Raw genomic sequence first — 27,966 nt, 5'->3', positions numbered from 1 at the left:
CGGAACATCAGTTGGATCATGCGCATTCATAAATCTAACCTAAAATTCCTGCATTATTTCCGTTTACGAAATTTAATAGTTAGACCTAGAGTCTGATCTCTGAAAATGTTTAATAGTCCATTTAGATCTAGATTTCATTTATTCTTTTAACCTTACGTTGTATAGACTTTCTTGTCAATGTAAAGACAGAATGGATCCCAAAATTTCAAAGAAAACGCAAGATACACTTGGCAAGATTATTAAAAAGCCACCTTTGACAGAAAAATTACTTGGAAAACCACCTTTTCGTTTTCTACACGATGTCACAACTTCCGTAAGTTATTAATTAAGAATCTAATCTAGACTAGATTTATATATATCTACTTTATAAAGTAGAAAGTAAGGCGTATATATGTATGTTGTACTAATTGTAGCCATTAAACTTTAAAACAAACTTAAAGGGAAACTCCGATGGTTTTGACAATTTTTGATATATATGTGAATATGTGTTTTGATTTACAGATACAGTAACTTACGTTTATCGAACAAGTTAAGCTCATTCGCCGACATTTTTTATGTTTGAATTTGTGTATCTCCGTAAAAATTAGACCTAGAAAAAAACTGATTGTATCTGTGAACTCCTCATCCATTTTTCTTAAAAAGTAGACATGTTTTATTCTATTACTACTCATAGTTAAACTTATATTTGATGTTAAAATGGGTCAGGTTGATGATTTCAAAAGCTTAAATTATCGAACACTTTTTTAGCTTTATCTTATCTTATCGAACATATTAAGAACTTATCGAACACACGAGAAGTATGGTGTTTTAAAAGTGTTATAATCTTAAAATTTTGTGAAAAGTATGGTGTTTCAAAAGTGTTATAATCTATATTTTTTTTATTTATATCATTTTCTTTTTACGCCATGTCAAGAAAGACAGATTTTTAGTCATTGTCAAATGGTTCACATCGAAGGAATCTATCACTGATCAGCTCTGCTTAGAAACTGACGGTGCTAAGCCCAGTAACGCATTACCGTAGTACTTATTTAGGTCTAAGCTATTTTGAGACATAAGCCTAGGCCATTAATAAATTAAATCCAGATATTATTTATTTGAGGGAGAGCCTAATAAGCTTTGGTAGCCAATAGATAATCCCGCCCTCCCCAAGTCATTGCAGGACACAACAGTTTAATTGGTTGACCTAAAAACGAAACATACGGTACGCGGCCCTACGTAACTAGCCGCCGATCTAGCACGCTCAGTGTATGTAACAGCCCAAAAGTCAGTGCTAGATATTTTTCGATCTGGGCGGGGAGGGGGGGGGTGCTGAAAAGCTACGGTAGCTTGCAAGCTGCGTGTTACCTTTAGATGTAGATAAATCCGCCCTCCCTAAACCACCTGGTTAACCAAAAAAAAAAAAACGTATTTTAGAGCACGCTTAGTATTTGTCACACACACACACACAAACAACATATCTATATGGCTCCTCCCCCTTTCCCCTCAACATTGTTCTTACTACAACTTGAACAATGTTTTGGGGCTGTGTTGATGGCCTGGTTTACACCTGTGTGTTACGCTATCACTGACCATTTTTTTTTGTTGTGTGTTAGTCTGGTGGCTGCGTTTGGATTGAGTCTTGAAATTTACGTTGTTACTTTGCACTGAAAAAGTGTGAATGTTGGAGAGTGGAAGCGCGGGTAAGGGGGTGTAGGCAGAATAAGAGAGTGGTTAAATGTGTTATTGTTATTATTTTGTGTATTTGTGATGTTTCAAAGGAGTGTCTTTGTAGCGCATTATGAGCTTTATCATACTTTATGGCAAATATATATATATATATATATATATATATATATAATTTTATAGACTCGGCGCCACATGTCTAGATCGAGAAGCACAACTGACTCTATGTATTTGAGGCTGACGTCACATTCTAATGGTCGATCAATTATTGATGATCTCTGGATACAGTGTCTTGACTGTTTCTCTCCCCCACCCCCCGACCTTTTTTAAATATATAATTTAAATATTTTGTCTTCTTTGGGTTATATCCCTTTGATGTTTATTTTTAACATTAAAATGGCGTTCGATATCTTACGAAGCTGAGATTGCTTATATAAAAACTGCTATTATCGAACACCCCCTTTTTAAACCTCAATTTTCATGTTTAGGTAACAAAGGACACTTTCAAATAAATAGTTGTAAATATTTCTCAGCCTAATTAGAAGCGTATTATATAGTTTTTTTGAGCTGAAGCATCATTAGCATTAAAAAATACCCTTAACCCGAGACTCACTCCACTCTTCCCAAGAGTTCAAAAAATGTGAAATTTTTATACCAATATTACCAATGCACTTTGAATATAAGTAAAAAAATGATCCTCGTGTGAAAATGAAACTAATTATAACTTAACTATCAAGAATTGGACGATGCACAATAAGAATGGACTAGTTTCTTTATAATCATCGAAATAAAGGAGAATTTAAAAAAATACAATGGGGTGTTCGATAAGTACCTTAAAACGAAGGTGTTCGATAGATGTAAGTTACTCTAGTGAATATATCTATGATTCTTTTTTTTTTTTCTTTGCAATAATAACTTAGTTAACTTAGTAATTGACATTTTTCCGACGTTATTTTCCTGCGCATCCTAAACAGTCAGACTTTCACTGGGTGTCTATGTGATGTCACAAATGTGTTTTATTCTATTGACTTATTGTATAACAGGAGACCATACAGCAAAGTTTACATTCTCGTAAAAGAAATATATCTTGGTCTAGATGCAGTTAGATCTAGGATCTTGTAAGCAAAGAAAAAATGAGTATTAAAAGTAGATTTACATGCTTGACTAACCAGGGCAGTGTGTATTTTCTCGCCTGACCACTCAACACACAACAAACACTATCATTGGTTGTCTTGTCATGACCGACTACACGTAGTCTCGACTAGCCTTACACTGACCAGCTTGTTCGAATCAGTCAGACACAGGATCTATTTACTTCTTGGGACAGAGAGAGGCTTAGATGAAAATGTCACTCTTTTTCTCGAGTTGATTATCCTAATGCTTTTAGATCTATCTATACATGTATATATATATACCGGTATATATATATATATATAACTGTATCATAGCTCTGGACTAGGCCGTCACTAAGCCTAACAGCTACTGTAAGAATGAAGCGATACGATTGGTCAAATCTAGTTTCTCTTTCAGTATTGTTGAGAGAAGTGACGTATGAACTAGCTTAAAACAAAATCTCATAGAACCCCGTTTTTTTTTAGATGTCAAGAATTTACTGACTAATTTATTTAATATAAATGTTTCTAAGCATTTAAATAAAAAATGGTAAAATGTTTACTATTACAACTTTTTACGCAGAATTTAAATATGTCAATAACTCAAATTTGAAAAACCATCATAGTTTCCCTTTAAGACCCTCAAAAAAAAAAAAGTTGTCAGACTCTATTAAAGCTATAGTATTTGTGGATCTAGGCTTTGTTTATAATGTTGACATGAGAAAAGATCAAAAAGATTTAGATCTGTGACTACAGATTTCCTGACGAACATTCTTTCATTAGACTACCGTAATGTTACACATCTTTCCATTACTATATCTAAAACTCTAAGATGATATAACTTCTCTTTGCACAGATAGTTTTATACTTTAATACATGAACATACTAATTATAGTCCATTCATTTCATATTTTGATCAAATTAACATTCAAGTTTGATTTTCTAAAGCATTTTTAAAACATTTGTTTACGAAAGCTGCGAAGTCGTGTTGAGATAGGCCTATATTCATTCATGAATCGCGTACTAAAAATTATTTCGTTTCATTGTTTGCTTTATAATCCCACTCATTAAAACAAATCGGGTAAACCCGTTTTAATTGTACTATTAATCTATCACTCTTTTCATTTTTAATAGATATGTATGTATCGGCTTCGGGTTAACCCATTTTCGCAAAACTAATTTTATTTTCATAGCGAAAGAGAAAAAACTTGAAAGGATCATTAGCTAAGTTTAACATACATCTTACATAACTTAGTAATATTTATTTTCTGGTCTGAATGAGTAAGCCTGTTGCTATATGAGCTGGAGGAGACTTTGTCTTAGAAGTTAACAATTCTGCATTCTGTTATTCTGTTCTGAAACACTTAATTAAAAATTATGCAAAATGATAAAAGGTATACATTTTGGCTTTAAAATCAGCATACATGAATTTTTGTAATCCAATCCCTGATGATTCTATAGTCATCATCAATCCTCATAAATAGATTTAGACTAAGTTAACCTTTACTCAAGATTTCTAACCTTATATGTATTTATTTTTTTCCATGTGTTTAATTATGTAGGTTATCAAAACTACAGGTTTTATGCAAGGATTATTTACTGAAGATGAAATGAATTCTGAAAATGTCAAGGTAATTGATGATTAGGTATTATGTTGAAATCTGCATGTTACTGACAAAAATAAATCCAGCATTTTGTAGAATGCATGGTGCTTTCAAGCAAAGTATGATATATATATATATATATATATATATATATATATATATATATATATATACATACATAATATTGTTATTACTCTGGTGTTGGTATGAATAGGGGTAGCAGTGTGTTTGTGTAGTCAGCCAACACAAATCACCCCAGGCCAGTGCAAGTCGTGCGGTCATTTGTGACAGGTGGCAACAGTCAACCGGGATGAGTGGCGAAGTTTCAAGAAAATCTAAAGTGAACAGTACTTAAACCGGTCACATTGGATAAATTCAGTTGACCACCTAGAAGGGTCGAGGGATGTTCCGTCTGGTTCTAGAACGCCACTTGGTACCTTATATAAAGTGCGCAGTTATCAGAGTCGAGTCAGTCACAACTTCACGAGATGATTCAGTACAGTATGGCAGAGTTCAATATGACAGGTAGAGGCCAGTAGAGTTTGATGCAGTGGTACAAAAGTTAACTATGGTATGGTTGTTAACAATGAAACATTTGTACAGTCAGTGTTACATGTTGTCAACTGTAGAGCAGTTTGTAGAGAGCCTGGATAGTGAGAAACGTTACAACTGGTGTCATAAATGAGATCATATCTTCTATGGCTCATCTTAAACGTTTGTACGAACTTTAATTGAAAGAACCGAGGCAAGAGCTCTGTGAGCGAGAGCTGAAGACAAGAGGAAACAAAGAAGCCTTACATGCATGCCTAAGAAAAGACCTTGTGGAGGAAGAGGAAGAAATCAAACCAGATATGGAAGAGCTCTTGAATGCACTGCAATGGCTAAAAAGTATGTTGGGGGCACGTTAAATACAGGTTATTTCATTTGAAGAGGAGCTTACAGCCAAAGTAAACAATATATCCTGGGAACAAATCAGTGGACGTAGTGATTGTGTAGTGCTAGTATATATTGCTTATATTTTTGTGATAGTCAGAGAATATATGTAATTTATTACAATAATTGTTACTGCAAGCCTTCTGAACTGCTAAGCCTATTACTTAAAACCCAGCTGTTTTCAAAGTAAAATGATAATTTTGCTTTTAAGAGGAACTTCCATGATATATATGACCGAGTGACATAAACCACTTTACTACCTATCAAAGGGGCTCGAGTTTGGATCCCTACTCAAGATGAGTTGTGTTTGTTAAGCTCCAAAAGGCAGCACAGAAATCTTCTCCCAGGTACCCTTCACACACACAGAGTGCACACTGAACATATTAAAGCATGAAAGACATCTTTACAAAAGTAATTATAACAAAGTATAACAGTTTTGTTTTATTTATTTTTGTAGACACTTTTTTTTACAAAATGTATTGTATACAAAATTGCTGCTTCATTCTTTAGGAAAAAGATGCAAAGATAGCCTTTCTTCAAAAAGCCTTGGACATGGTTTGTGAGTATTTATTATTATTATTATTATTACTATTATTATTATTATCATTATTATTATTAAAACCCTTGGACATGGTTTGTGAGTATTAATTATTATTTATTGTGACTGTGACCAATGTTGGTTAAGTAAAAATACTCCTTGAAGTAGACTGAGACAGAATCATGCTGTAATAAATGTAAACAAAAAGGAATAAGAACACAGACAGTGTTGTTGTCCTTAAAGAGGTTAAATGAAAAGATACATTTAAAAAAAGAACATTAATACCTCCTTTTTTTTTCTTTGTACCAAGCTGCTATTAAATCACTCTTGTCTGTCCTTATTTATTCCAAATCCAGTCTTGGATCAAGTTGAATTTGTCCACAATTATTTCTTGTACCTTACACAACTAGAATGAATACAAAAAAAGAACATTAATTCCTCCTTTTTTTTTTTACTTTGTACAAAGCTGATTGCCCAAATGTTCAATGCTAAAATGAGTGTGCCAATACTTTGCTTACTATGTTTTTTGTCCTTAAATGGTTTACGTTTGAAGAAAGGTTTTAAAAGAAACTAAAAATAGCCAAATATTTGTTCAGCTGCGGTGACTGGGAAAACACTCAGTGCTAAACCAATCAAAATAGTTGCTGGACATGAACCTGAAAAAACAAATGAGTTTCTCCAGGCATTAGCAGAAGCTGTTAATAAAAATGTGAGTTTTTGTTTTCCTCTATCTTTGTTTTATCTAAAAGTTATTCCTATAATTCACTCAAACAATGTGTAATAATGGGCTTTAACTCAAGTTAAAAAAATGTTAGCAGGAAGATAGAAAACCATGTTTCTATCTACCTAAATTTTTCTAGGAAGAAAATACTGCCTGTCTCTCTATGTTCCTAGGACATAGAAATTAGAAATTAAATCTTGAAATTCTTACAAATAAAGCATATATTAAAAGATGCATAGAATAGAATATTTTATTTTATAATTTGACAAGCACCATAAAATGTTGACCTTTATTTTACAAAGCTTATATCAACTCACTCTGTCTGTCTGGTAAAAAGTTTGTACTTGTTATTTCTCTCACACCCAATCTCGGAGCAAGCTGACATTTTGCACAATTATGTCTTTTACCTGACAAAAAATTAACCAACTAGTTAATTAACTATTGGTAATTAATTATTTTGTTTGGTATCTCATACAAGGGAAAGAATTTGTACTTGACTGAAGTGGTGGTAAGCAGAATTAGTCCCATTTGTAGGTCATCATCTGAGTCTTAGTGAATATAACATGACAAATAGGACGAGACTATAGAAACAATACATAACTATACAATCTTCCATGTTCATATGCTCTCCACTAGCAGAGTGTTGGCTTGAGAAGCCTGACAAGGCTTGAGCCATAAGTTCGAATTCAGGTCGTTCCCCTTTTTTTTAAAATTTGTATAAATGCTCTCTATTAGTTAGTCTAGATCTATTACAAATTTAATTACATGACTGATCCAAACTAATTGATATAACTACGCCTAATTCAAGCTTTCTTTTTTTTTTTTTAAAGTATTTTTTTTACTATTTTCTTTCTGTTATTAGGTTGACAATGATGAATATGTCAGGAAAGTTTTAAAAACTGACAAAAAAGATGATAGGAAAGAAAGATCAAAAGAAAAAGTAGAGAAAAAAGAAGTTGAGGTAGGTAGCAGAGGTATTTATGAAAAGATGGTACATGATTATTTCCTACTACAGCCAAGCAGTATCAACTAGATGATGGGGGGCTCTTGTGGATGGGCTCATTATTTCATACACTCTTTCATAAAAGTTATTATTCTAAGCATATGCTCTATAATAAATTGCATTGAATGGACATTGAGTTTATACATTCTAAATATAAGCAAGTCTTTCCACACACTTCTCTGTATTCTAAATATAAGCAAGTCTTTCCACACACTTCTCTTTATTCTATATATAAGCAAGTCTTTCCACACACTTCTCTGTATTCTATATATAAGCAAGTCTTTCCACACACTTCTCTGTATTCTAAATAAAAGCAAGTCTTTCCACACACTTCTCTGTATTCTAAATATAAGCAAGTCTTTCCACACACTTCTCTTTATTCTATATATAAGCAAGTCTTTCCACACACTTCTCTGTATTCTAAATATAAGCAAGTCTTTCCACACACTTCTCTGTATTCTAAATATAAGCAAGTCTTTCCACACACTTCTTGCATTCTAAATATAAGCAAGTCTTTCCACACACTTCTCTGTATTCTAAATATAAGCAAGTCTTTCCACACACTTCTCTGTATTCTAAATATAAGCAAGTCTTTCCACACACTTCTCTGTATTCTAAATATAAGCAAGTCTTTCCACACACTTCTCTGTATTCTAAATATAAGCAAGTCTTTCCACACACTTCTCTGTATTCTAAATATAAGCAAGTCTTTCCACACACTTCTCTGTATTCTAAATATAAGCAAGTCTTTCCACACACTTCTCTGTATTCTAAATATAAGCAAGTCTTTCCACACACTTCTCTGTATTCTAAATACATTTGTCTTCCAAGTAAAAACAATTGAAAGATGCTTGTTTTTCCAGCAATCTCAAAACAGAGAACTATTTGACAGTTATCTCACTGATGTCAAACTTTAAAGATGTGAGTTTGAATCATCAAAAGATTCCTTTCCTTAATTAAAAAACAGAAAGTCTTGAGAATAAAGATTGTATATGCAGGGCAGCAGAGCCAACTCACATTAATGTAAACTTCAAATGAGTTATAAATATAGTAATAATAATATGAAATGATATTTAAACAAATTCTAACAAAAAAAACATGTCTTTATTCGTTCATGTTTCTAGATTGTCTACCATTCTTAATATAACCCTTTCATGATTTCTTCATTCTCCAAGACCAAAAATGTATACTCCGTTTCTTCATCATCACCTTGGAAACATATACACTCCATAACACATCATCACTGCCACAGAAAGAGAATATTATCAACTTCCTACTATTGAGGAAATAGCTCAGTGAAGTGGCAGCCAATTAGAAACTGTCAGGTTGAGCCATAGGTTCTTGAAACTCTAGGCCAGCAAAAGCGAACAAGAGTTCCCTTTCATTAGCCTGATTGAATGTGTTCTGTCTGGAAGCGGGTCTTACAAGTGTCTAGATTGACACTGTCATTTCCAGTGACCTGGTCACTCTGAGCTCATGGAACCACTGCCATTTTCCTTTTCTATACCAGGCTTATCCATGCAGGACTCACCATTTTTTAAATAGCCCCTTGATGAAAACTGCCTGAAATGGTGACATGGTGATGGGAGCCCTTTTACATCACTTCACAGTGCCATGGAAAGGCACTCCCACAGGAGTCTTGTTTCACTACTCGTTAGCCCAAATCATTTCCTTTTACAACCGTTTCCACCCGGGCAACACTGTGAGGCAGGGTACCATACCCAGGCAACACTGTGAGGCAGGGTACCATACCCGGGCAACACTGTGAAGCAGGGTAACATGCCCGGGGAAGTGGCAGCCAAAGAAGAGCTTAGAGAAAGCAATCTTTATAATACAAAATCCTCATTCACTCATCACAGATTCTCTCTCTTAAAGGTGATACAAAATATTCAATGTTACATAGTTAGTACTTACTATGTACTAAGCACTTTCTAAACTTAATGTGTTGTTTTTTTTTTAAATTCTTCCCAACAAGTTTTAATAAAGGCTAAATTCATTACAAAACACTGTATTACACTATTAGGTGCGTTGACTTATGATAATGAGTATGATTATAGACGTATCTGTGTGTATCTACAAGTTTATGAAACTGAATGTCTATTTCCTTTTTTTTAAATTGTAAACATGATCCAAATAAACATATCTAGATACAAGTAAATTGAAATAGAAAATATGAACTAGCTGTATGAACATGTGTAGTTATGTGTACAAAGTTATCAGAGTGTGAATTGCTCATCTACATCTAGATATGGAACTGAGGAAGCAAATAGTCAAAAGTCAGCATGCAATTGTAGGGCTTGGGGGGGGGGGGGGGGGGTAGAGGCCTTTAGTTTTTTTTTATAATAAATTGAAAAGGAGGTGGGAGAAGGAAGCATATGTTATTTTTTTTATGGGTCAACAATGAACAGTAATGAATCACATGTATTGCCTACAATGAACAGTAATGAATCATATGTATTGCCTACAATAAACAGTAATGAATCACATGTATTGCCTACAATGAACAGTAGTGAAACGCGAGTATATCCAGTAGTGAAGCATAAATATGCCATGCAATTAACAGTTGTAAAGCAGTCACAACATTACCACATTTAAAGGAACTTTTTTAATAAAAGTGTCTAAGAAAAATCGAAAAAATCTTGGAAGACAACGGCCACCCGCTCCATCAGAACTATGTCAGGTCTTTGCGAAGTGGGCAACTGCTGTCAATCAAAACAAGAACAGAGTGGTACAAAAACTCATTCATACCTCACTTGGTTAGACTATATTAACATCACTCGCTGATTAGGAAACATGAAAAGGACCAAGATGCCTGTGTGTAGTCGCTGAATGAACTTTTTATGTTGTGTCTGTTGTATTTATGTGTATGTTTCTGTTGTGTTGTCTTTATATGAGAAAAGAGTCCTGTGATCACAACAAATTTCCATAAGGATTAATAAATCTGTCTTAGTCTTAGTCTTACTATTAACAGTAGTCATCTTAATCTTATAATTATAAATTATTGATGTTACCGGTACTTCAAAAGAGAAGATAATTACATTCTATGCATTTCATTTGTTTATCTAGTCATCACTAGTGAAGCACATGTATGACCTATAATTGACACGCAGAAAAAACAAATTTGGGGTATATAATGGTTTATAACTAAATAGAAGATTGCTGCATGTGCGATACAAGGCAAAAGTACAAGAATTCACTGCCAAAATAAAAGTCAATTAAAATTATTAATAAAATTATAAAATACATACTATGATTTGACAAAGTCAATTAGTGCTCTTAGATTGCACTCAGAAAACTAAGCTCCACTGATAAATCAAATGGTTTAATTAAAAAAAAAAAAAACAACCTAAAATGTAAAATGTTTTACATGTTTCGGATGTTCCTTCAGAGTTGAAGATAGTTTACTTCCTAGTCCAAACCTCCCGCAGGACGAAGGGGGATGGGAGCAGGCAGGGTTTGAACTCGTGACCATTGATAAATCCAAATGACAGTCCAGCACGCAAACCTATATTGCAAGCATATGGTTTAATTTTTGAGTGTTTAAAAATTCATTACATGATTGATTCCAAATAAGTGAGGTTTTTGTATTTTTGATATCTGACTTGGTGGCAGCTTGTTTCACTAAGCTCAGAGGAGGGCACTTTACCTAAAAATCATTTATTTTTATTAGTAGGGCCTACTTAGATTTTATTTTTGTTTTGCTAATAATCTGACTTTTTTTTTTTTCTGCTACATTAAAAGGATACCAAAGAAAAAAAGGAAATTAATGGTAAGGACATGGACAGAAGTAAAGATAGAGAAAAAAGTAGAGACAGAGAAAAAGATAAAGAAAGGCATAAAGATAGAGAAAAAGAAAAGTCCCAAGATAAAGAAAAACATAAAGACAGAGAAAAAGACACAAGAAGCAGTGATAAATCAAAAGAAAAAGAAGAAAGACCTAAAGACAGATCTCGAGAACACAGAGACAGAGAGGATAGACACCGAGATAAAGAGGAGAGACATAAAGAGGACAAAGCTAAAGAGAAAGGCGAAAGGCAAAGAGAAGAACGTCCCAAAGAGTCTTCTAAAAAGGTCTGGCTTTATGAGTTCATAATGTGTAATTTATCATAATTACAATAGCAATTTATTTTAAAAAATAGTCTAGAATCTTTTTTTTATATACATCAGTTAATTTCTCTCAAGTTTAAGTTATAACTAAAATGTCTTAGCACAACATTGCTGAAAAAAATGTTTCTGGTATTTTAGGAATCATTATTCTTTTTTTTTGGTTGACTCATTGAGAACACAGCCACTTTGTCAGCAATAATTAAATTAGATGTTGTCTTGCTTGTAAATTTGTGATAAAATTTCTATCAGTAGTATTTGAGTCCAATGACTTTAATTCTTTACATTAGGGTGAAAGTGATAAAAGTAGTACAAACACAAAAGACAAAGAGAGTCCAGAGTGTTCAAGTGTTGCATGTGTTCCAGCTGATAAAGTAATTTTCAGTGTAGATAAACCTATGAAGCTGACAAAGTATTTCTGAGAACATAACAGCAAATCATTTGATTATTGTTAGATGTTCTTTTGGCTTTTCTCTTCATTTTTTGTTTGTTTTCTTTTCACAATAAATAAATACAGTACTTTAAATATTCAAGGCAAAGTTGACAGTACACTTTTTTATTAGCAAACACATTTATTAAATAAAGACTGAAAATAAATCAAGTTATTGTATTATTCTTGATTGAAATTTGCCTTTTAAAAAAATGAAAATAGAAAAAAATGTACTCTTTTTGGATGTTGATTACAAATATTTTTGTAATTTGAGTTGATTTATTCTAATTTATGTTATATTTATTCAATCTACTTTTAAAATTTTACTATCTTTACTATTGGTATTTTGATACCCATTTAAGACTATGACACTCGTAAAGTTTCATTTGTTGATTTCTTGAAAAATGGGTTGGAATAAAAATATATAACAAAAATTATTGGTCATGATAGAGAACTTCTTATAGGAATTCACATTTTGTATTAAGAACTGTGTAAGGCAATAATCCATTGTTTAAATGTTATATAATTTCAAAATATTTTTCAATGTTTGCTTTCATTCTAAACATTCCTGATCCATATGCTAGAACAAATTTGTACTAATGACTTGGCAGAATTTAAGTAATTGGTGCATGATTAGATGCTTGAGCGTAGGATGTAATCATTTTCTTTTTTTAAGTAACGTCTGTATTATATAAGATAAATATTTCTATTTTCATTGTATGCAATTAATTATAATGACATTTATGTGAAAAACCAATAGCATATGAGAGCTTCTTATCAAATGAATAGATTTGATTTTGATTTAGGATCAGCATGAAGAAAAAGAAAATGCTTCACCTGAACTGAACCCAGACAGTGCAGACCAAAAAGTAAGTTGATCCAGTCTTTAGTATATTTTCTTAGTCAATTAATACAAATTATTATACTTTCATTATTTTTGTGTTGTGCAGTCTTACATTTACCAGAATCAAACTGATCTAATGTTGTCCTTTGATTAACAGAAACAATATTGACCAAAAACACACACCAAAAAAACAGAAATCTTTCAAATCTATTATTTCTCATTCTGCTTCCCTAGAAATCTGTTGGTTTACAAAGACCAACTTCAGCTAAAGGTTCTAGAAGGAGAAGAGAAGGTAGGTCTTTTTATTGTTAAGACATGGGTTTGAACTAAAGAAAATAACTCCTTGATTCTCAGGTCAGTGGTATGTCTCTGATTGCAGAAGCACAGTCCAACTAAGTTTAGAAACCATTTTTTTTTAATTCTTTGTGTTGGGCTGCTTATCAATGAATGGTACATTTGATAAAAATAAATAATGCCTTAGTAATTTATAGAAGAAAAAAAAAGGGTGATATAGGACTCTTGGAATGATTAAATAAGAACAAACAGTATTCATTAATCTGAGGAGAAAACATTAAAATAAATCATAAAAAAAGTTGTTTTTTTTCTTTGCTTACAGTTAGATAATGATAGTCTAAACTCCACCAGACAGTTGTACTGATTATTTTGGTAATTTCCAAAATTGCGCTATACTACTTACGGTTAATTGACTAATACATGAGAAAAATATGTAAGCATGTAATATCCATTTATAAGCAATTGTAATTAAACAACCTTTAGCCATAACAACTGCCTGCCTCCATGTGTTTACATTGAATTGATGTAGTTTTACATGAACCAGACATGTAAATCATAAGTCTGAGCTTCTAATAATCCTAAAGTTGATTGAAATTTTGGTTCATTTAGAGTTACATCAATTAAATGAGACATTGAGAACTCGATTAATAAGAAAAATCTTGAACTTTATTAGATCTTGAGCTTGAAAGATAGAATTAAAAGGCAGGTAACCCTCAGGATATATGGCACTGTAGAGGCTAAGAGCTGGTACTCTGGTAGGGCTCAAATTGACATTTTTTAAAATAAATTATACTTAGGTTTTGATCTCATTTTATCAGCGTTTGTTATTTTCAACTATCTGTTAACAGCACAGAATCATACAACTTTTGGTAAATATCTATGCAATACATATATTTATATATTTTAGAATACATCCTTATATATCCCTATATGTATACAATATAGATAATATATGCACACTTCCATTTGATATAGCCAGTCTTTAAAACATAATAAATTGTCTTTAAAATTTTAAGTATAATATTTATTGGCATTTATACACATCAAAAGCTTCTTACTTGTTGAATTTTTCATTCTGTTAGTTATCTTATCTTCTTCTTCTTCTTCTAGCCAGCTTTATTGCTGCTGAGCTGAGAGCTCTTTTGCAGACTGTGCCAAGGAAAAAAAGTGTGCTGTTTTCTTCAGTTGTTCAGCACTGCCGTACAGGGTGTTGGTTATGTTGGGCTGTAGTGGAAGTAGGGTCTGCCTAAGGTGGATTAGGGAGGGGCATTCAAAGAGGATATGGTTTACGGTTTCAAAGGGGTGGGCGCAGTGTCTGCAAAGGGGTAGTTGTGTGGAGTTTATTTTGTTCAGGTGGTAATTTAATAGTGGTGTGTGTCCTGTTCTTAGTTGGAAGATTGTAGATTGTTCTTTGCGGGGGAGGAAGTTAATACTGTCCAGTTTGTTAGGCGTAGTCCTTTCTCTGTTCATGGCTCTGCCTGTGTTTCCTGATGCCCATTGGTTGAGCCACTCCTCTTTGTGATTGTTGACTAACATTGACCTTAGGGTGAGGTAGTTAACAGGTCTATCTGGTTGTTCCATAGATGAACCTGCCTTTTCATTTCCCATGATGCCAATGTGTCCAGGGATCCACTGTAGTGTGATATTGATATTTAATTTTGATATCATCTGATGGATTATCACAATGAGTGTTGTCAACTCTCTTGGGCTGTTTGAGGTGCTGCTGTTAAGTGCTTGCAGAGTAGATTGGGAGTCTGTAAAGACAACAATATCTGATGGTGGTTGCACTCCTTCATATAATTTGTTTTCCACTGTCTGTAGTGCTATGGTAATTGCCTCAATTTCGGCTTGGAAGTTTGAGCAGTAATTGCCACAGGGTGTGCTTATCTCAAAGTGTTTATTTTTAGGGAAGACCAGGAAGGCACCAAGACCAGCATTGATGGTAACTTTGAAAGCCGATCCGTCTGTATAAATATGGATAGCTGTTTTTTGATAGCTTTCAATTGTTTCAAGCGTGCCTACTTTGAGCTCCAGTGGATTTGATTCTTTTGTTAAGGTGTTATTTAATAAATGTGTTTTGATGGTTGGTTGTTTGTAGTTTAGTCCAGGTGTAATGTTTGAAAACCTGGTATTTTTTCTCTGTTATTGGGTAGGTGGTGTTTTAGGGCTAGTTCATCAGTAAGTTGGATCAGAGTCCTTTGCTTTTTTTGGTTGTTTTTCCTATTTCTCTGTGTTAGTAATTTATTTGGATGATCGTCCTCCAACCTTCTGTATCTCTCAATAGCTTCTAATGCTGCTCTGTTGCGCCTTAACTTAAGAGGTTCAATATTGGAGTCTATTTCACAGGCTGCTGTGGGAGTAGTTCTTATACCTCCACTAATTAGCCGCAAGGCTTGGTTTTGGATTGTATCTAATGATGATTGATAGGTTTTGTTGGCAGCTACTTGTATGGAGAGACAGTTATCCATTACAGATCTGACATATCCAGTGTATAACTGTCTTAAGGTTTTCTTCTGTTCTACTTGCTTTCCTGAAGCCAGCTTGTGCATTGTGGAGTGAGCAAGTACTTTCTAGCCACCAATAGAGTCGGTTATTGATCATTTTTTCTGCCATTTTTCCAATGTTGGATGTTAGACATATTGGTCTATAACTTTTTAGGTCTCCAGGTGGTTTATTTTTCTTTAAAATGGGTATTATGTTTGCGGTTCTCCATTCCTGTGGTATGTCTCCAGTTTTCCATGTATGGTTGATAAATTTAAGTATACAGTTTTGGGCCTGTGGTCCTAGTCCCTGAATCATTTCATTTGTTATTTTATCGGGTCCACTGGATTTTCTTGACTTGAGGCTTTTTAGGGCAGTATTGAGCTCATGTAGAGTGAAGGGAGTGTCAAAGATCTGACAGTTGACTGTTGGAGCTTTTTCTTCTTTCTTTAAGATATTACTGAAGGCCTGGTCCAGTTGTTTTCTTGGCTTTGACTTGTTAATGCTGGCAAAATATTTATTGAAGGTTTCAGCCTTTTTAAGGTTTTCTGTTATTATGTCGTCAGTGCCTTTTATAGGTTGGTTTTTTTTTTATTTGTTTCTTTCCTGCTAGCCGGTGCAGAAGGGTCCAGGCCTTTCGACCATCCTTGTTTAGATCTAGTTGTTTGCATGTTGTGGTCCACTTTTTCTTTTTTTTCTGTTTTAATTTTGTATCTTATAAGCCCTGTCAATTTGTTGTACGTTGTCTTGTTCTCTCTAGTAGGGTTTTTTTCTATAGTCTTCCTGGCCATGTTTCTTTCTTTTACTAATTTATCTAATTGAGGTGTCCAAAAAGGTTTGTATTTCTTAACTTGGCCTTAGTTATCTCATGAACAGTAGCAAACTTCAATTTTATCTTTTAGTAGCTAGAACTAAAACTTTTCTACCTCCTTGTACTTTTGACTTTTTATAAAAGTTAGGCATTAAAAAACAAAAAAAAATCATTTTTTTAAAACTTTGTTTTTAACATCTACATTACATTTTCCCTTTTTTTTACTTCTTTCTGGATCAATTGATTAAGTATTAAAAATGTTTACTATACAAAATGATATTGCTGTGTGCAAAAAAGCTGTCAACTCTCTGTAGTTATGATCTAGTTTTAGAATTTCTTTGTTTACCTAAGTGCTTAAATGATGTGCTAAAGATGTGTTTAAGTGATGAATGAAATGTATTCTGACTAGGCAAGAGGGGTAATGTGGTGGAGCAGGAAGACACTGAGAATGAAGGTATCTCTTGATGTCTTTCTACACTTGATGGTTATAAATTTGTACATGTACATTGCTTACTATCTACTCATAGCCGTAACATTGCTGTTCCTAGTCTGTTTGATATCTAATGGGTAGTACCAATCATGGAAAAGGCTCAAATGCCAAAAAAAAAAAACAACAGCTTTTAAATTTTAAAATTATAAATGTATTCATTTTTATAAAAACATTTTTACACCATTTAAATCTGAAAGATAAATTTCCTGGACAAATATTTTATATAGTTCAAATCACTAATGAAATTATTTAAATTAAGGAGACAGCTTTATAGAGTAATATTCAATATCATTCAATACACTCAACATGGAACATGTTATCTGTTACTTCCATTCTTTTTTTTTTCTTTTTGTTTAACTTGTACACTTATAATATCTATAATTATTCTTAAAAATTGCTTTTTTTTAATGTCCTTGTACTTTTTTTTTTTTTTACATTTAACTCATTCCAAAGTAGTTGTTACCATTTATTATCTAGAAAATATGTGTATTATTTTTCAGCAATTGTTAGTCAATATTTTGTCTTAAGTATTAAATTATTGTCATCTTTATTGTTTATTCTTTGTCCTTTTTAAGAGCTTAGTTCATTCCTCTTTTTTAAACAAGTTTGTACACATATTTTTGTACAATACACTTGGGAAATTACATGCTTTCAATATTAGAATAGAATACAGAGATCAGAAAATTGTAGGGCCTTGAGACAATTTAGGGACTTTATGAGGTTTCAATACATAGCATGCACACAATAGAATATATATACATTTTGTTTTGACCATTCGCTGGTATTCTAAGGTTTAGCTTGTAGATATTTCTTATTTTTAACTTCTTCTAGTTGTGAACATTTTCATTGAACAACAAAAAATGTTTCTTCTAGTAGATCTAAGAAAAAATTGTATTTACAAAATTATAAGTTGGTTGGGTTTTAGAACAAGAAATATATGCACACTTTAAATAATTCTAAATTTGTTTATTGTAGATTTGTAAATAGTTTATATATATATATCGTATAATAGCATTGCATACCACCTAAGCCTGTTGATTTGTTCCCAGGCTTTATATTGTTTATTTTTATTTTACATCTTTTTTTTTTTATACTTCCACTAAATGGCTCCATCCCCCTAACATACTCTATATCCTGTGATGTATCTGTTATATTCAAATGAAGTCTGCTAACTTTCTCTCTTGTTTTCTCCCTCCCTCTCTCTCTCTCTCTTGGGAACCCATTTTGTTTTGCTTTTTCATCCTGTACATCATAATGTTCTCTGACAGACTTTTGACTGAATCAGAACAACAGGCTTTATTATGCCCCCTTCCCCCGCAACACACATGCTCTTGGCCTAATAATTCTAGTCTCACTTAGACTTATCTCCTCTCCCAGTCTACGCCACCAACAACTAAATAGTTCATCCTACTACAATTTCTGACTTTTGTTTGGCTTTTCAATTCACTATTGAAATATTCAATCCATTCTATGCTTTGCTTTACTGGCAGAAACTCTCTCATGTACACACTTTTCCGTCTTTTTTAAAACAATGACAACCCCTAACTTTTTTTTATAATCCTCCACTGGATCGACCCCCTTGCCACACTCTTTTCATCTCTTGAATTCTAGTTATAGCAACTTTGGTTACTTTTAACTTTTTGAATCTTTTAATCATTAGTCGTAATCATTTGATCCCTTTCACCAGACTACAACTACACCTATAGCCTGTGAATTATAGAACTCATGACTTTGTAAACTAATACTAACTAAATAGGTTTAATAATCCAACAGGTTTGTGAATAATCCCTCACATTGACTTGTGGGTTCTAAATCTCAGTCTATAAGAAATTTAGCTCTAGATCATGATACTCTTATCTGCACACACACACTTGCAAAATTATTATAGTCTTTGCTCTTTCAAAAAAAAAAAAAGAATAGATCTTTGATATTTTTGATGCTATTAGTGTTGTACTTGACTTCAACCATGTCTAAAAGGAATTAGAAATGAGAATACAAAATGATGTAAGGCAAATTAAAAATAAATTGAATTAGAGAAAAACAAAGAAAATATCCTTTATAAATATAGAAGTCTTATTTTTGTGCTATTGTACATATGCTTTATATAAAGAGAATGCATCCTTTTGGATAAATACTGTACCAAAAAAAAAAATACAAAGGTTAAATACATAGCTTGAGTTTTTTTTGTGAATTTCTGCATTCAGGTAGCGAATCTGTTGAAGCTGTTTCAGATAAGAAGTAAAAGGAACTTTTGTATGATATATTATGTGAATCTGTTCCTCAGTTGATAATATCTCTTCATACATACATAAATCAATTAGTCAATGTATAATGTGTTATAATATAAACTAGCATTCAAGATAAGATCTCTTCATACATACATAAATCATTATGACATCTCATGTGAATCTGTTCCTCAGTTGATAATATCTCTTCATACATACATAAATACATAAATCAATTAGTCAATGTATAATGTGTTATAATATAAACTTTTTTTTTCATTTCCAATGAAATGGCCTGAATTTTGTCGTTTCCCAATTATTATTCTTTAAGCCTGTAAATTCTAGTATCTGTTATGTTCAGTATGTACAGCCTACTTTATATCACCTCCCTCCGTATACCTTCTTTTGACCTGGAAGTTCTAATATGACACAAGTCCTAAATACAATCTCTGATTATTTGTCAGCTCATCTTGTCATGCATTTCAGTTTAGTTGACATGGGGACTTCCTAAAAGTGCTGAAATAAAAATCTTTGTTTTCAATGGGATTCAAGCTAACATTCAAGCTTTATCATTCTTCCCATCCCCAAGACTTGATAGTAAGCAATACATTACTATACCCGGTAATATATATTGTGCAAGTACTTAAGTATTGTATCACTGCTGACTCTTAGTGACTACCGTTACTATAAGTATTAAAAGCTGCAGTTGTTGTATATGTGTAGTCCTATAAAGCTCACACTATTTTTCTTTGTTTAAATACTGTTGACAACTTAAGACAAGTATTTTATATTTGCCTTTAAATAAATAGAAGAAGAATTACTCTTTCTTATTCACCACTTATAAAAGGAAGGGAATTTCATTCTATTTTATGGAAAGTAGTGAAGTTCATTCTTAAGTTTATAATTTACTGACAGTCTAACAGACAATAAGTGTTCTTTATAGTCTTGTTTTTTTTTAGTACAGTATTGGGTCTGTGGTTTTTTTTAGTACAGTATTGGCTTCATTTTAACCAGTTCAACAAATATATCTCTTTTTTAGGCACATTTCTATATAATGTTAAAATATTTAGAAGATGTGATGAAATCGATAAGTATCAAATGCTAAAACAAAACTTTGGAGGGAAAATGTGTACTTGCAAATAAAAGCTTCATTTCATGCTCTTTAATTGTAGAAGATGAAGAGTTTCAAAAACCAGCTGCTTCCACTGGTGGTGATGGAGACTTACCGCCCCAAGTTGTAGCAGCGTAAGAAAATTATTTTTTATTATTATTACATTTTTTATCACAAATATTTTGTTTATATAAGCCTATATGTACATTGAGATTCAGAGAAATTAAGCTTTGAATGATGTATTACTTCCTCTTACAGAAGGCTTTGTTGCAGAAGTCATTGAAATATATTCATTTAATGACTTGTTTAAAGTTTTATTCCTGCTTTTTTTTTTGGCATTTATTCTATGTATCTATTCTATTCCAATTTTGTTTAGCTAGTGATATTACACATTTTGTTTATTTCTTTGTCTAGGCGTCAACTAACCAGACCTTCAAGTGCTAGACCTGCCCCACCACGACCTAAACAAGAAGTTATTGAATCAGAACCAACAATGAGGTTTGTCTTCTGGCCTTTATCTAATTGTAAAGCTATTTAATATTGTTAAACTTACCTGTTTTCTCTTTTTAACTCTTAATTTCATATCATTCTCTTTGATTTGAAGGCTAGGCAGTGGTCAGCCAACTAATTTGATTGTTGACAATGAGGATGATGAAGATGAACATTTTCTTGTAGAGGAGGCATCAGCACCATTAGCAGAACCAGATTTTGTAAGTTGATAGGGGAAGCTTGTGACTCTAGAATATTCTGCTGACAACAATCCCCCTTTGACATCCTAGAGGGCCATAACAGTGTTGTAACAAGGTTACCCATGGGAACAGGTTCAAGACTATCTTGGTGGACCAACCTCCCCCCATTAAGAAAAATTTAGTGTGTGACAAAAAAAAAAAGAGTAATCTGAATATATCATATCGGTACATTTACTGAAAGACTTTCAAGTGCAAGTAGTGTATCTTTTTGTTAGTAATAATGTCATAATCTATATATATAATTCTCTTCATGGCTCAAGAGTTTGGATGAGAAGAAGAAGTAAAGAAAAGATCACTCTCTTATTTCTGCAGATAGTCACCCCACGAAAAAAACAAGAGAGGGGGGAGAACAAGTATTCACCGGTCACTAGGATGGCTGCCTTTGCACATTGGACTGTCGTTTGGATTTATTGATAGACCGGGTTCAAACCCTGTCCGCTCCTATTCCCCTTCGTCCTGCGGGAGGTTTGGACTAGGAAGTAAACTATCGTCAACTCTGAAGGAACATCCGAAACATGTAAAACATTTTACAAGCAAACATTTTACAAACACTAAATAGCAGCGCCGGACTTAACCATTGTGACCAAGAAGACATGGAAAGAGAACAAGTAATCTACTATGTATATTTACAGGTCACTAAATAGCAGGGCCGGACTTAACCATTCTGGGGCCCTATGCCAAACAGATTTCGCGGGGCCAAGTTTGGGTAGGGAAGCGGATAATAAGTGAAATTTAAGAGTTTGTATTAGAAAATAAATTTGTCTATGCATTTTATTAATTCTTTACTACGTACAGAATTACTTTACGAGCCTTGCGTGTATTAAAGTCATACAGTACATCATAATAATTCTGTTTCCTACATAGATCACGCTCAATAGCAAGAATTACCAAATGTTTCAATCTTTGAGAATTGTTGACCTAAAGTAATTCTTCATTAGTTTGAGGCGCGAGAAGCTTCTTTCACCAGATCACACATTTATGGCTAATGCATAATGCCGTTTTTATTTATCATGCGTAGGATTGGCGTTTTCCATATTGAATGACACCCCAAAATGACAATTTTTGTCTATATATTCCGTATATTTTAATGAATTTTTCGTATCTTTTGCAATTTCAGGAGGTAAATCGACAGAAGAGCTCCAGGGAAATCTGTTTTAAGTTATAAAATGGTTTCATTTTATAATTTGTACACCTTGAATATTAGTGCGGGTCCTATAAAAGTGCAGGTCCTATAAAAGTGCGAGGCCCAATGCGGTCACAGAGATTGCCTAAGGTCGGCCATGCAAAATAGCGGCTTATGCTACGACGCCGGTTTACTAGTGTTTAATTAATTAAGACTCCATACAAGTAATAATGTCTTAAATAATGTTTGTACAACTTATTAATAGGTTGTTTAATAGGTGTAAATGACTTAAAGCTGTTTTTATTTAACAAACAAATGAGTTCTTGTTTTCATTATATACATTTACATTATGAGAAACAACATGCCAGCTTTCCAAACTTGATAAAATGAAAAAAAAAAAAAACAGTCTTGAACAAAGACTTGAAATGTCTTTATGAAATGCTTTTTTGAAGGATTGATTCCCTGAACAATGTTCTATGGTAATATCACCTGGGTCAGATGAGACTAGAAGAATGGCAGCATCCTATGTAATTGTTGCTTGCACTGGAAATGAACGACTGTAACATGTTTACAATTTTTTATACCCATAACATCTGTCAAGTAATTGAGAAACAAAGATATTGATAATTCGATAAAATATGGTCATTTGAAAATATTTTGAATCTTGAATTTTCTCTTCACAGTAGTTAGACATCAAATTGCCTTCTTAACTTTCTGCAATCATGTAGAGGAAAAAAAAACCACCAAGATTGAGCTACTTCAGCAGCCTCATTTTACACTCTGAAAGTCTAAGAAATCCAGATATTCTAAGTTGACTTTCTGCTCTGTGTAGATCTTGCTGTTCACTTTCCAACATTTTTGATGCAATGTTGATAATGCTTACTTTGGTCACTTTGGTCGCACAGGGTACCTACCACCTCATCCATAGTTTTCTTCTCGAGTCTGGCACAGGTCTGTTCTTTGGGCATTGCAACTTGCAAATGCAATGTATATCATTTAATATGTCTTCAATACTTGGAGATAGTTCAAACATATAGGTGTCTAGGTTTTTCCCTTCTTTCACCAGGTCTTCACGGAGGCGTGCTTTTAGGATTTCCATGTTTCAGCCCTCGCTCATGGAGTTTATCCTGCAGTTGTCTTAATCCAAGATCGTCCAGCAGTTTCAGAATAGACATGGTAGATCCAATCCTATCTCACTTCTGACACCAGTTGTAATGTTTTTTCACTATTCAGGCTCTCTGTAAACTGCTCCACACGACACCACAAACTTAAAGTACTTGACAACTGAGGGCTCCAAAATAACATAACAGCTTAATGTCCATAAAATCACATCCAATACTGTACAATTGGCAACATGTATCACAGACTGTACAAATATCTCTCCATTAACAACCGTACTACTGTATCAACTCTTGCACTGGCCTCTCTACCTCGTACTGTACTTGCACTGGGTTCACCTATTCAGGACTGACTTCACCACTGGGCTCGTTGTGTTGGACTCGATCGCAGATCAAGATCAAGACCTTGTCTCGTGCTAGCAAGGTTTCTTGACTGTCCTTGACAGTACTCCGCACCAAACCATCATAATGCCCCATATAGAACCACACAGCTGAACCAAGCCATCTGTACCAAACTGGATTGTAGTGAACCCGGACTGTCAACAACCATCTTGACTGTGACACCTCTAGTCTTTATATAGGGTCTCCGCTGGCCTTCTAGAACTGGACTAAAAATCACTCGACCCTTCTGGTTAATCATATGACCACATCCCACGTGCCTGAGTAGTATTCACTCTAGATGTTTCTTCAAACTTTGTCAGTCATCGCAGTTGACTGTCATGGTTGATCGCTCGTCTAACGCTGGCCTAAGGCGATTTGCGTCGGCTGACTACACACATACCACTACCCCCATCTGTGTCACTACCAGGTTTATAACAATATAATAAAATGAACATATGCATAATGTGTCTAAAACATTAAGCACCAAAAAGTGCTGTGCCAAAATGACCACTGCACCAAAACACTTTACTTTGTTCTGTGGAATCCTTAACTCTTGTATCCAAGCCTAACAGCCCTTCTGTTTAGGGTAATGCAGAAAAAAAATGAGGGACTCACTACCAGTTGCCTTTTACTCTTTTCTGCCCTGCTGAAATCAGTTGAACACTTTATCATTGGGCTCTTTCATCCTCTTAGTGTCTAATTTCCAGTGCTTTCATATGAATTTTTGTTTGCAATAATCACAGAATATTGTCATTGATATTTCTTATTAAACTCAAAGCATCAATAATTCTAAAAGGTTTAGGTTATTAATAGCATTAATAATTTAATGTCAGTGTCTAAACTTACAAATTAATATCATTAATAAAGCTGGTTCAGTTACGTTGTAAGATATGAGTCACTGTCATTAGTCATTCTCATATAATATACATACAATTCGGTAAATATTTGAAGAATTGTATCATAGTCTTCTGGTCTATATCTATATGCTTACGTATTCATAATTTATTCTTTCAGTCTGATTGGTTTGGCAAAAGCTATTGAAGTCATAGTATTGTAGTATTTTATTGAATAGAAATATAAATTCATTTCATGACTTTTTTTTCATAGACAACTGTGAGCCAGCCTGAAGGAGATGACAGTGAACATGGTAGGAATTTATTTGTGTAGCCTGAGAAACAAGTTTTATAGATCTCCTTTGAGTTTAACATAATATTGTTATAATATTAACTGAGTCAATTCTTCTTTACTGCAGGTGCCTTGGTGAAGAAAATGTTAGAGTCCAAGAAAGATTTAGAAAGTGGAAACAAAAATCAAATTGGTACAGGAAAAAAAACTGAAATTGTAAGTATTTAGATATCAATGGTCATGAAACTATATGTTCTTAAAGTACTCCTAAAAAAAGCTATAGCTTGTTGGAATAAGTATGAGTCCAAAATGTGGCTTTAGGGAGTGTACATATACAACAAATTTGATTTTCTGTTTTATCTCTGTTACAGGAGAACAAAACAGCCTCTCTATGTAGCTTTCTTTGGTTTGAGGATGGTTTTTAGCCTTGACAGCAGAGGTGGTCTGTTTGCCTTAATTGGCTATCTGAATAAGCTACTGTCCATGAAAGTATTTAAGGCACTGTACTGTTCAACAGTTTCAACTCAAGGCCATTCCCAATCAAGAGAAAATGCATTTTGGCTCCACTATTTGGTATTTCTTTTTAGTTGGCATTGCCAGTGCCTTTAAACCCTTTAGATGGGGTACCAGTTGGAAAGCTTTTTAACCTGGTTAAACCTAAGTCCAAACAAAGAGATAGCATGTCCTGATCAGGGAACTGCTGTTTTTCTCACTTCCCATTCACAAGCATGATTGCAATGGTCTGTGAATATTTTGTTAAGCCTTACAATCAGTCTAACCAAAACTGAAATTGTTACAGAATATCAGAAATTACATCCTTAAGATGGACCTGTGTCATGACTAGTCATGAGTATTCTGCTTAGTGAAACTTAGAGCTGGTCGTTCAACATATTTGTATCAAGAGCAAAGATTGAATAGTTTTTATATGCACTGTTAGCAACGCATCATGTGCATCTCCTGGAAAAGTGTCTCCAACCAGATAGTTTTGAAATTCAACCAGAAAGTTTTTAAAATGCAACAGGCAAAATTGTTGAAGCAACTTTAGACAACAGAAAGAGGAAGAAAACTTTCCAATCGGATAGCCCCGAGACAGATTCATTTGCATGCATGAACCGTGGCCAATACTTGTTGCTCCAGAATTAGTCACGACGCAAAAAAAAAACACCACATAAAAAGAAGCCTTTTATCATAAATCCTGCCTACTTGAATTTCACTTTTGTTTAAGTGATAAATCTTTCTACTTAATGATTTCAGGAACGCCCATCTGTATCTGATGCACAACGTAGAAAACAACGTGAACTAGTCCAGAAAGAAGTTGAAAAGCTTCGAGGTAGTATTCAAAGTCTTACAAGGAGTGCTAATCCACTAGGAAAGGTAAAATATTTCTTTCTTCTTGTAATATCTATCAAGCTCAACTTACATGCTTAGAGATTCTTCAGTAACAATATTTAGAAATTTTTATTAAGACTCTTAGTTTATTTGTTACTGAATTAATTTTGATTTTGAAAGCTGAATTTTAAATGATAGATTTTTCTGAGGCTTTTGCAATTCAAGCATAGTAACTTAATTTTTATTATATATTTGAGATAGTTTGTTTATATTAATTTTTATTCAGATTTCTTGATATCAAAGGTCTGCAAAAAAACAAAACAAAACTGTATATATTTATGTTAGATTTTTTAAAACTATAACTATTTTAAAATTGTTCTTTGGATTTGAAAATACATTTATCTGGATCTTCATGTGAAAACTTTATTGAATATAGGTCATGGATTATGTACAAGAAGATTTGGATTCTATGCAACAAGAACTAGACAAATGGAGAGAAGAAAATGCCCAACATGCACTAGAGCTGAAGCGTGAAATGAAGTAAGTAAACTCATAGCTAGAACTTGTTTACAAAGGAGATTCATTTTTTTTACCATAGTCTGTTAATGAATGTGAAATAATATAATGATCTCATAATAGTCGTTCAAGAATATTGTTGTGAAACAAGTGTACCTTTGTGTGTAACATAATGTGTGATTAGGACTGACCCAATAGGGTTTCCTGCACTTAACTGTCTTTGTTACTTTATTTTCAGATTAGCTTTGTTACCTAGTAACATGTTAGGTTACCTAGTGTGTGAAGAGTCCCATGTTGGGTTACCTAGTGTGTGATGAGTCCAATGTTGGGTTACCTAGTGTGTGATGAGTCAAATGTTGGGTTACCTAGTGTGAAGTTGGGTTATAAACAAGGGTTATAATAATCTTGTCAGAATTTTTTGTTCATTTACCTTTGAACACATAGTTGTCTAAAATTATTATGTTTTTATTACAATCCCTCTGATTTTGTATTTTGAAAAATCCTTCTATTAAGGACTAGGTTGTGATGAGGTGAATCATCTTGAAGCTATCAACAAAAAATATGTTCCATATTTGGCTAATGTAATTCTGTCTATGTTGCAGTGTTACAGATAGAGCAGTTGAGCCTCTGAAACAACAGTTAACAGAACTAGAACGAGCTATTAAAGATCAACTGGACCAAATTGCTGCCACCAAAGCTAACATCATCAAAAATGACCAGAAAATACAAAAAATGCTGCATGGAATTTCAAGTTCTTGAAAACTAATTGTTTCACTGATTGTGTGGACATTGATTTTAAAGTAGATCATTGTTATTATTTAGAAAAACTGAACAAATGAATTTTATCTATTTGATGTTCTTAATGTAACAGAAAATAAAAGCCAAGCTTGTGTACGTCTGAATAAGCTAGCTAGCTTCATACTGTGTGGGACAAACATGGACTAGTTTGTTGACTTAGCTCTAGACACTGACACTTTTTCAGTATGAAATTGGGTCAAATTGCTCTCATTGCATTGGAACTGGAATCATCTTTTTATTGTCAAACTTTTATTAGAACTTCAATTTCAGAATTGTATGTCTGGATTGTACAGAAATAACTTGTCTTGAATGAAATATGTATTCTGTATTTTTAAAGACCATGTTCAAACAGAAGACCAACTCAACTTGATTTGCTAATAACTTGTCAGTAACTGTGATAAATGTATATAATTATAAATATGTCATACAAAATAAAATTTATCATTTTGTTATAAATTCTCAAA

At 33.3% G+C, this 27,966-nt stretch overlaps 1 protein-coding gene across 8 annotated transcripts; it reads left to right on the top strand.

The window, feature by feature from the left end:
* LOC106061320 (TRAF3-interacting protein 1-like) lies at positions 1–27,966 on the top strand. Of its 8 annotated transcripts, XM_056003841.1 has the most exons (19): positions 1–313; positions 4,337–4,405; positions 5,822–5,870; positions 6,446–6,558; positions 7,433–7,531; positions 11,315–11,644; positions 11,968–12,051; positions 12,914–12,976; positions 13,186–13,243; positions 14,094–14,114; positions 16,947–16,991; positions 20,425–20,497; positions 20,778–20,861; positions 20,968–21,073; positions 24,842–24,881; positions 24,987–25,075; positions 26,114–26,233; positions 26,625–26,728; positions 27,307–27,966. In XM_056003841.1, exons 1-19 carry the CDS (start codon positions 191–193, stop codon positions 27,461–27,463), a joined length of 1,827 nt encoding a protein of 608 aa, XP_055859816.1. In that variant the 5' UTR covers positions 1–190; the 3' UTR covers positions 27,464–27,966. The 8 variants fall into 8 exon arrangements, with proteins under 8 accessions (XP_055859816.1, XP_055859817.1, XP_055859818.1 ...); XM_056003842.1 differs by lacking the exon at positions 14,094–14,114; XM_056003843.1 differs by lacking the exon at positions 16,947–16,991 and having other exon boundaries at positions 2–313.

Source organism: Biomphalaria glabrata, chromosome 11, assembly GCF_947242115.1.
Source record: "Biomphalaria glabrata chromosome 11, xgBioGlab47.1, whole genome shotgun sequence".
Classification (NCBI taxonomy): domain Eukaryota; kingdom Metazoa; phylum Mollusca; class Gastropoda; family Planorbidae; genus Biomphalaria; species Biomphalaria glabrata.
Note: the sequence above shows the minus strand (reverse complement) of the source record. Positions and strands in the feature narration are given on the sequence as shown.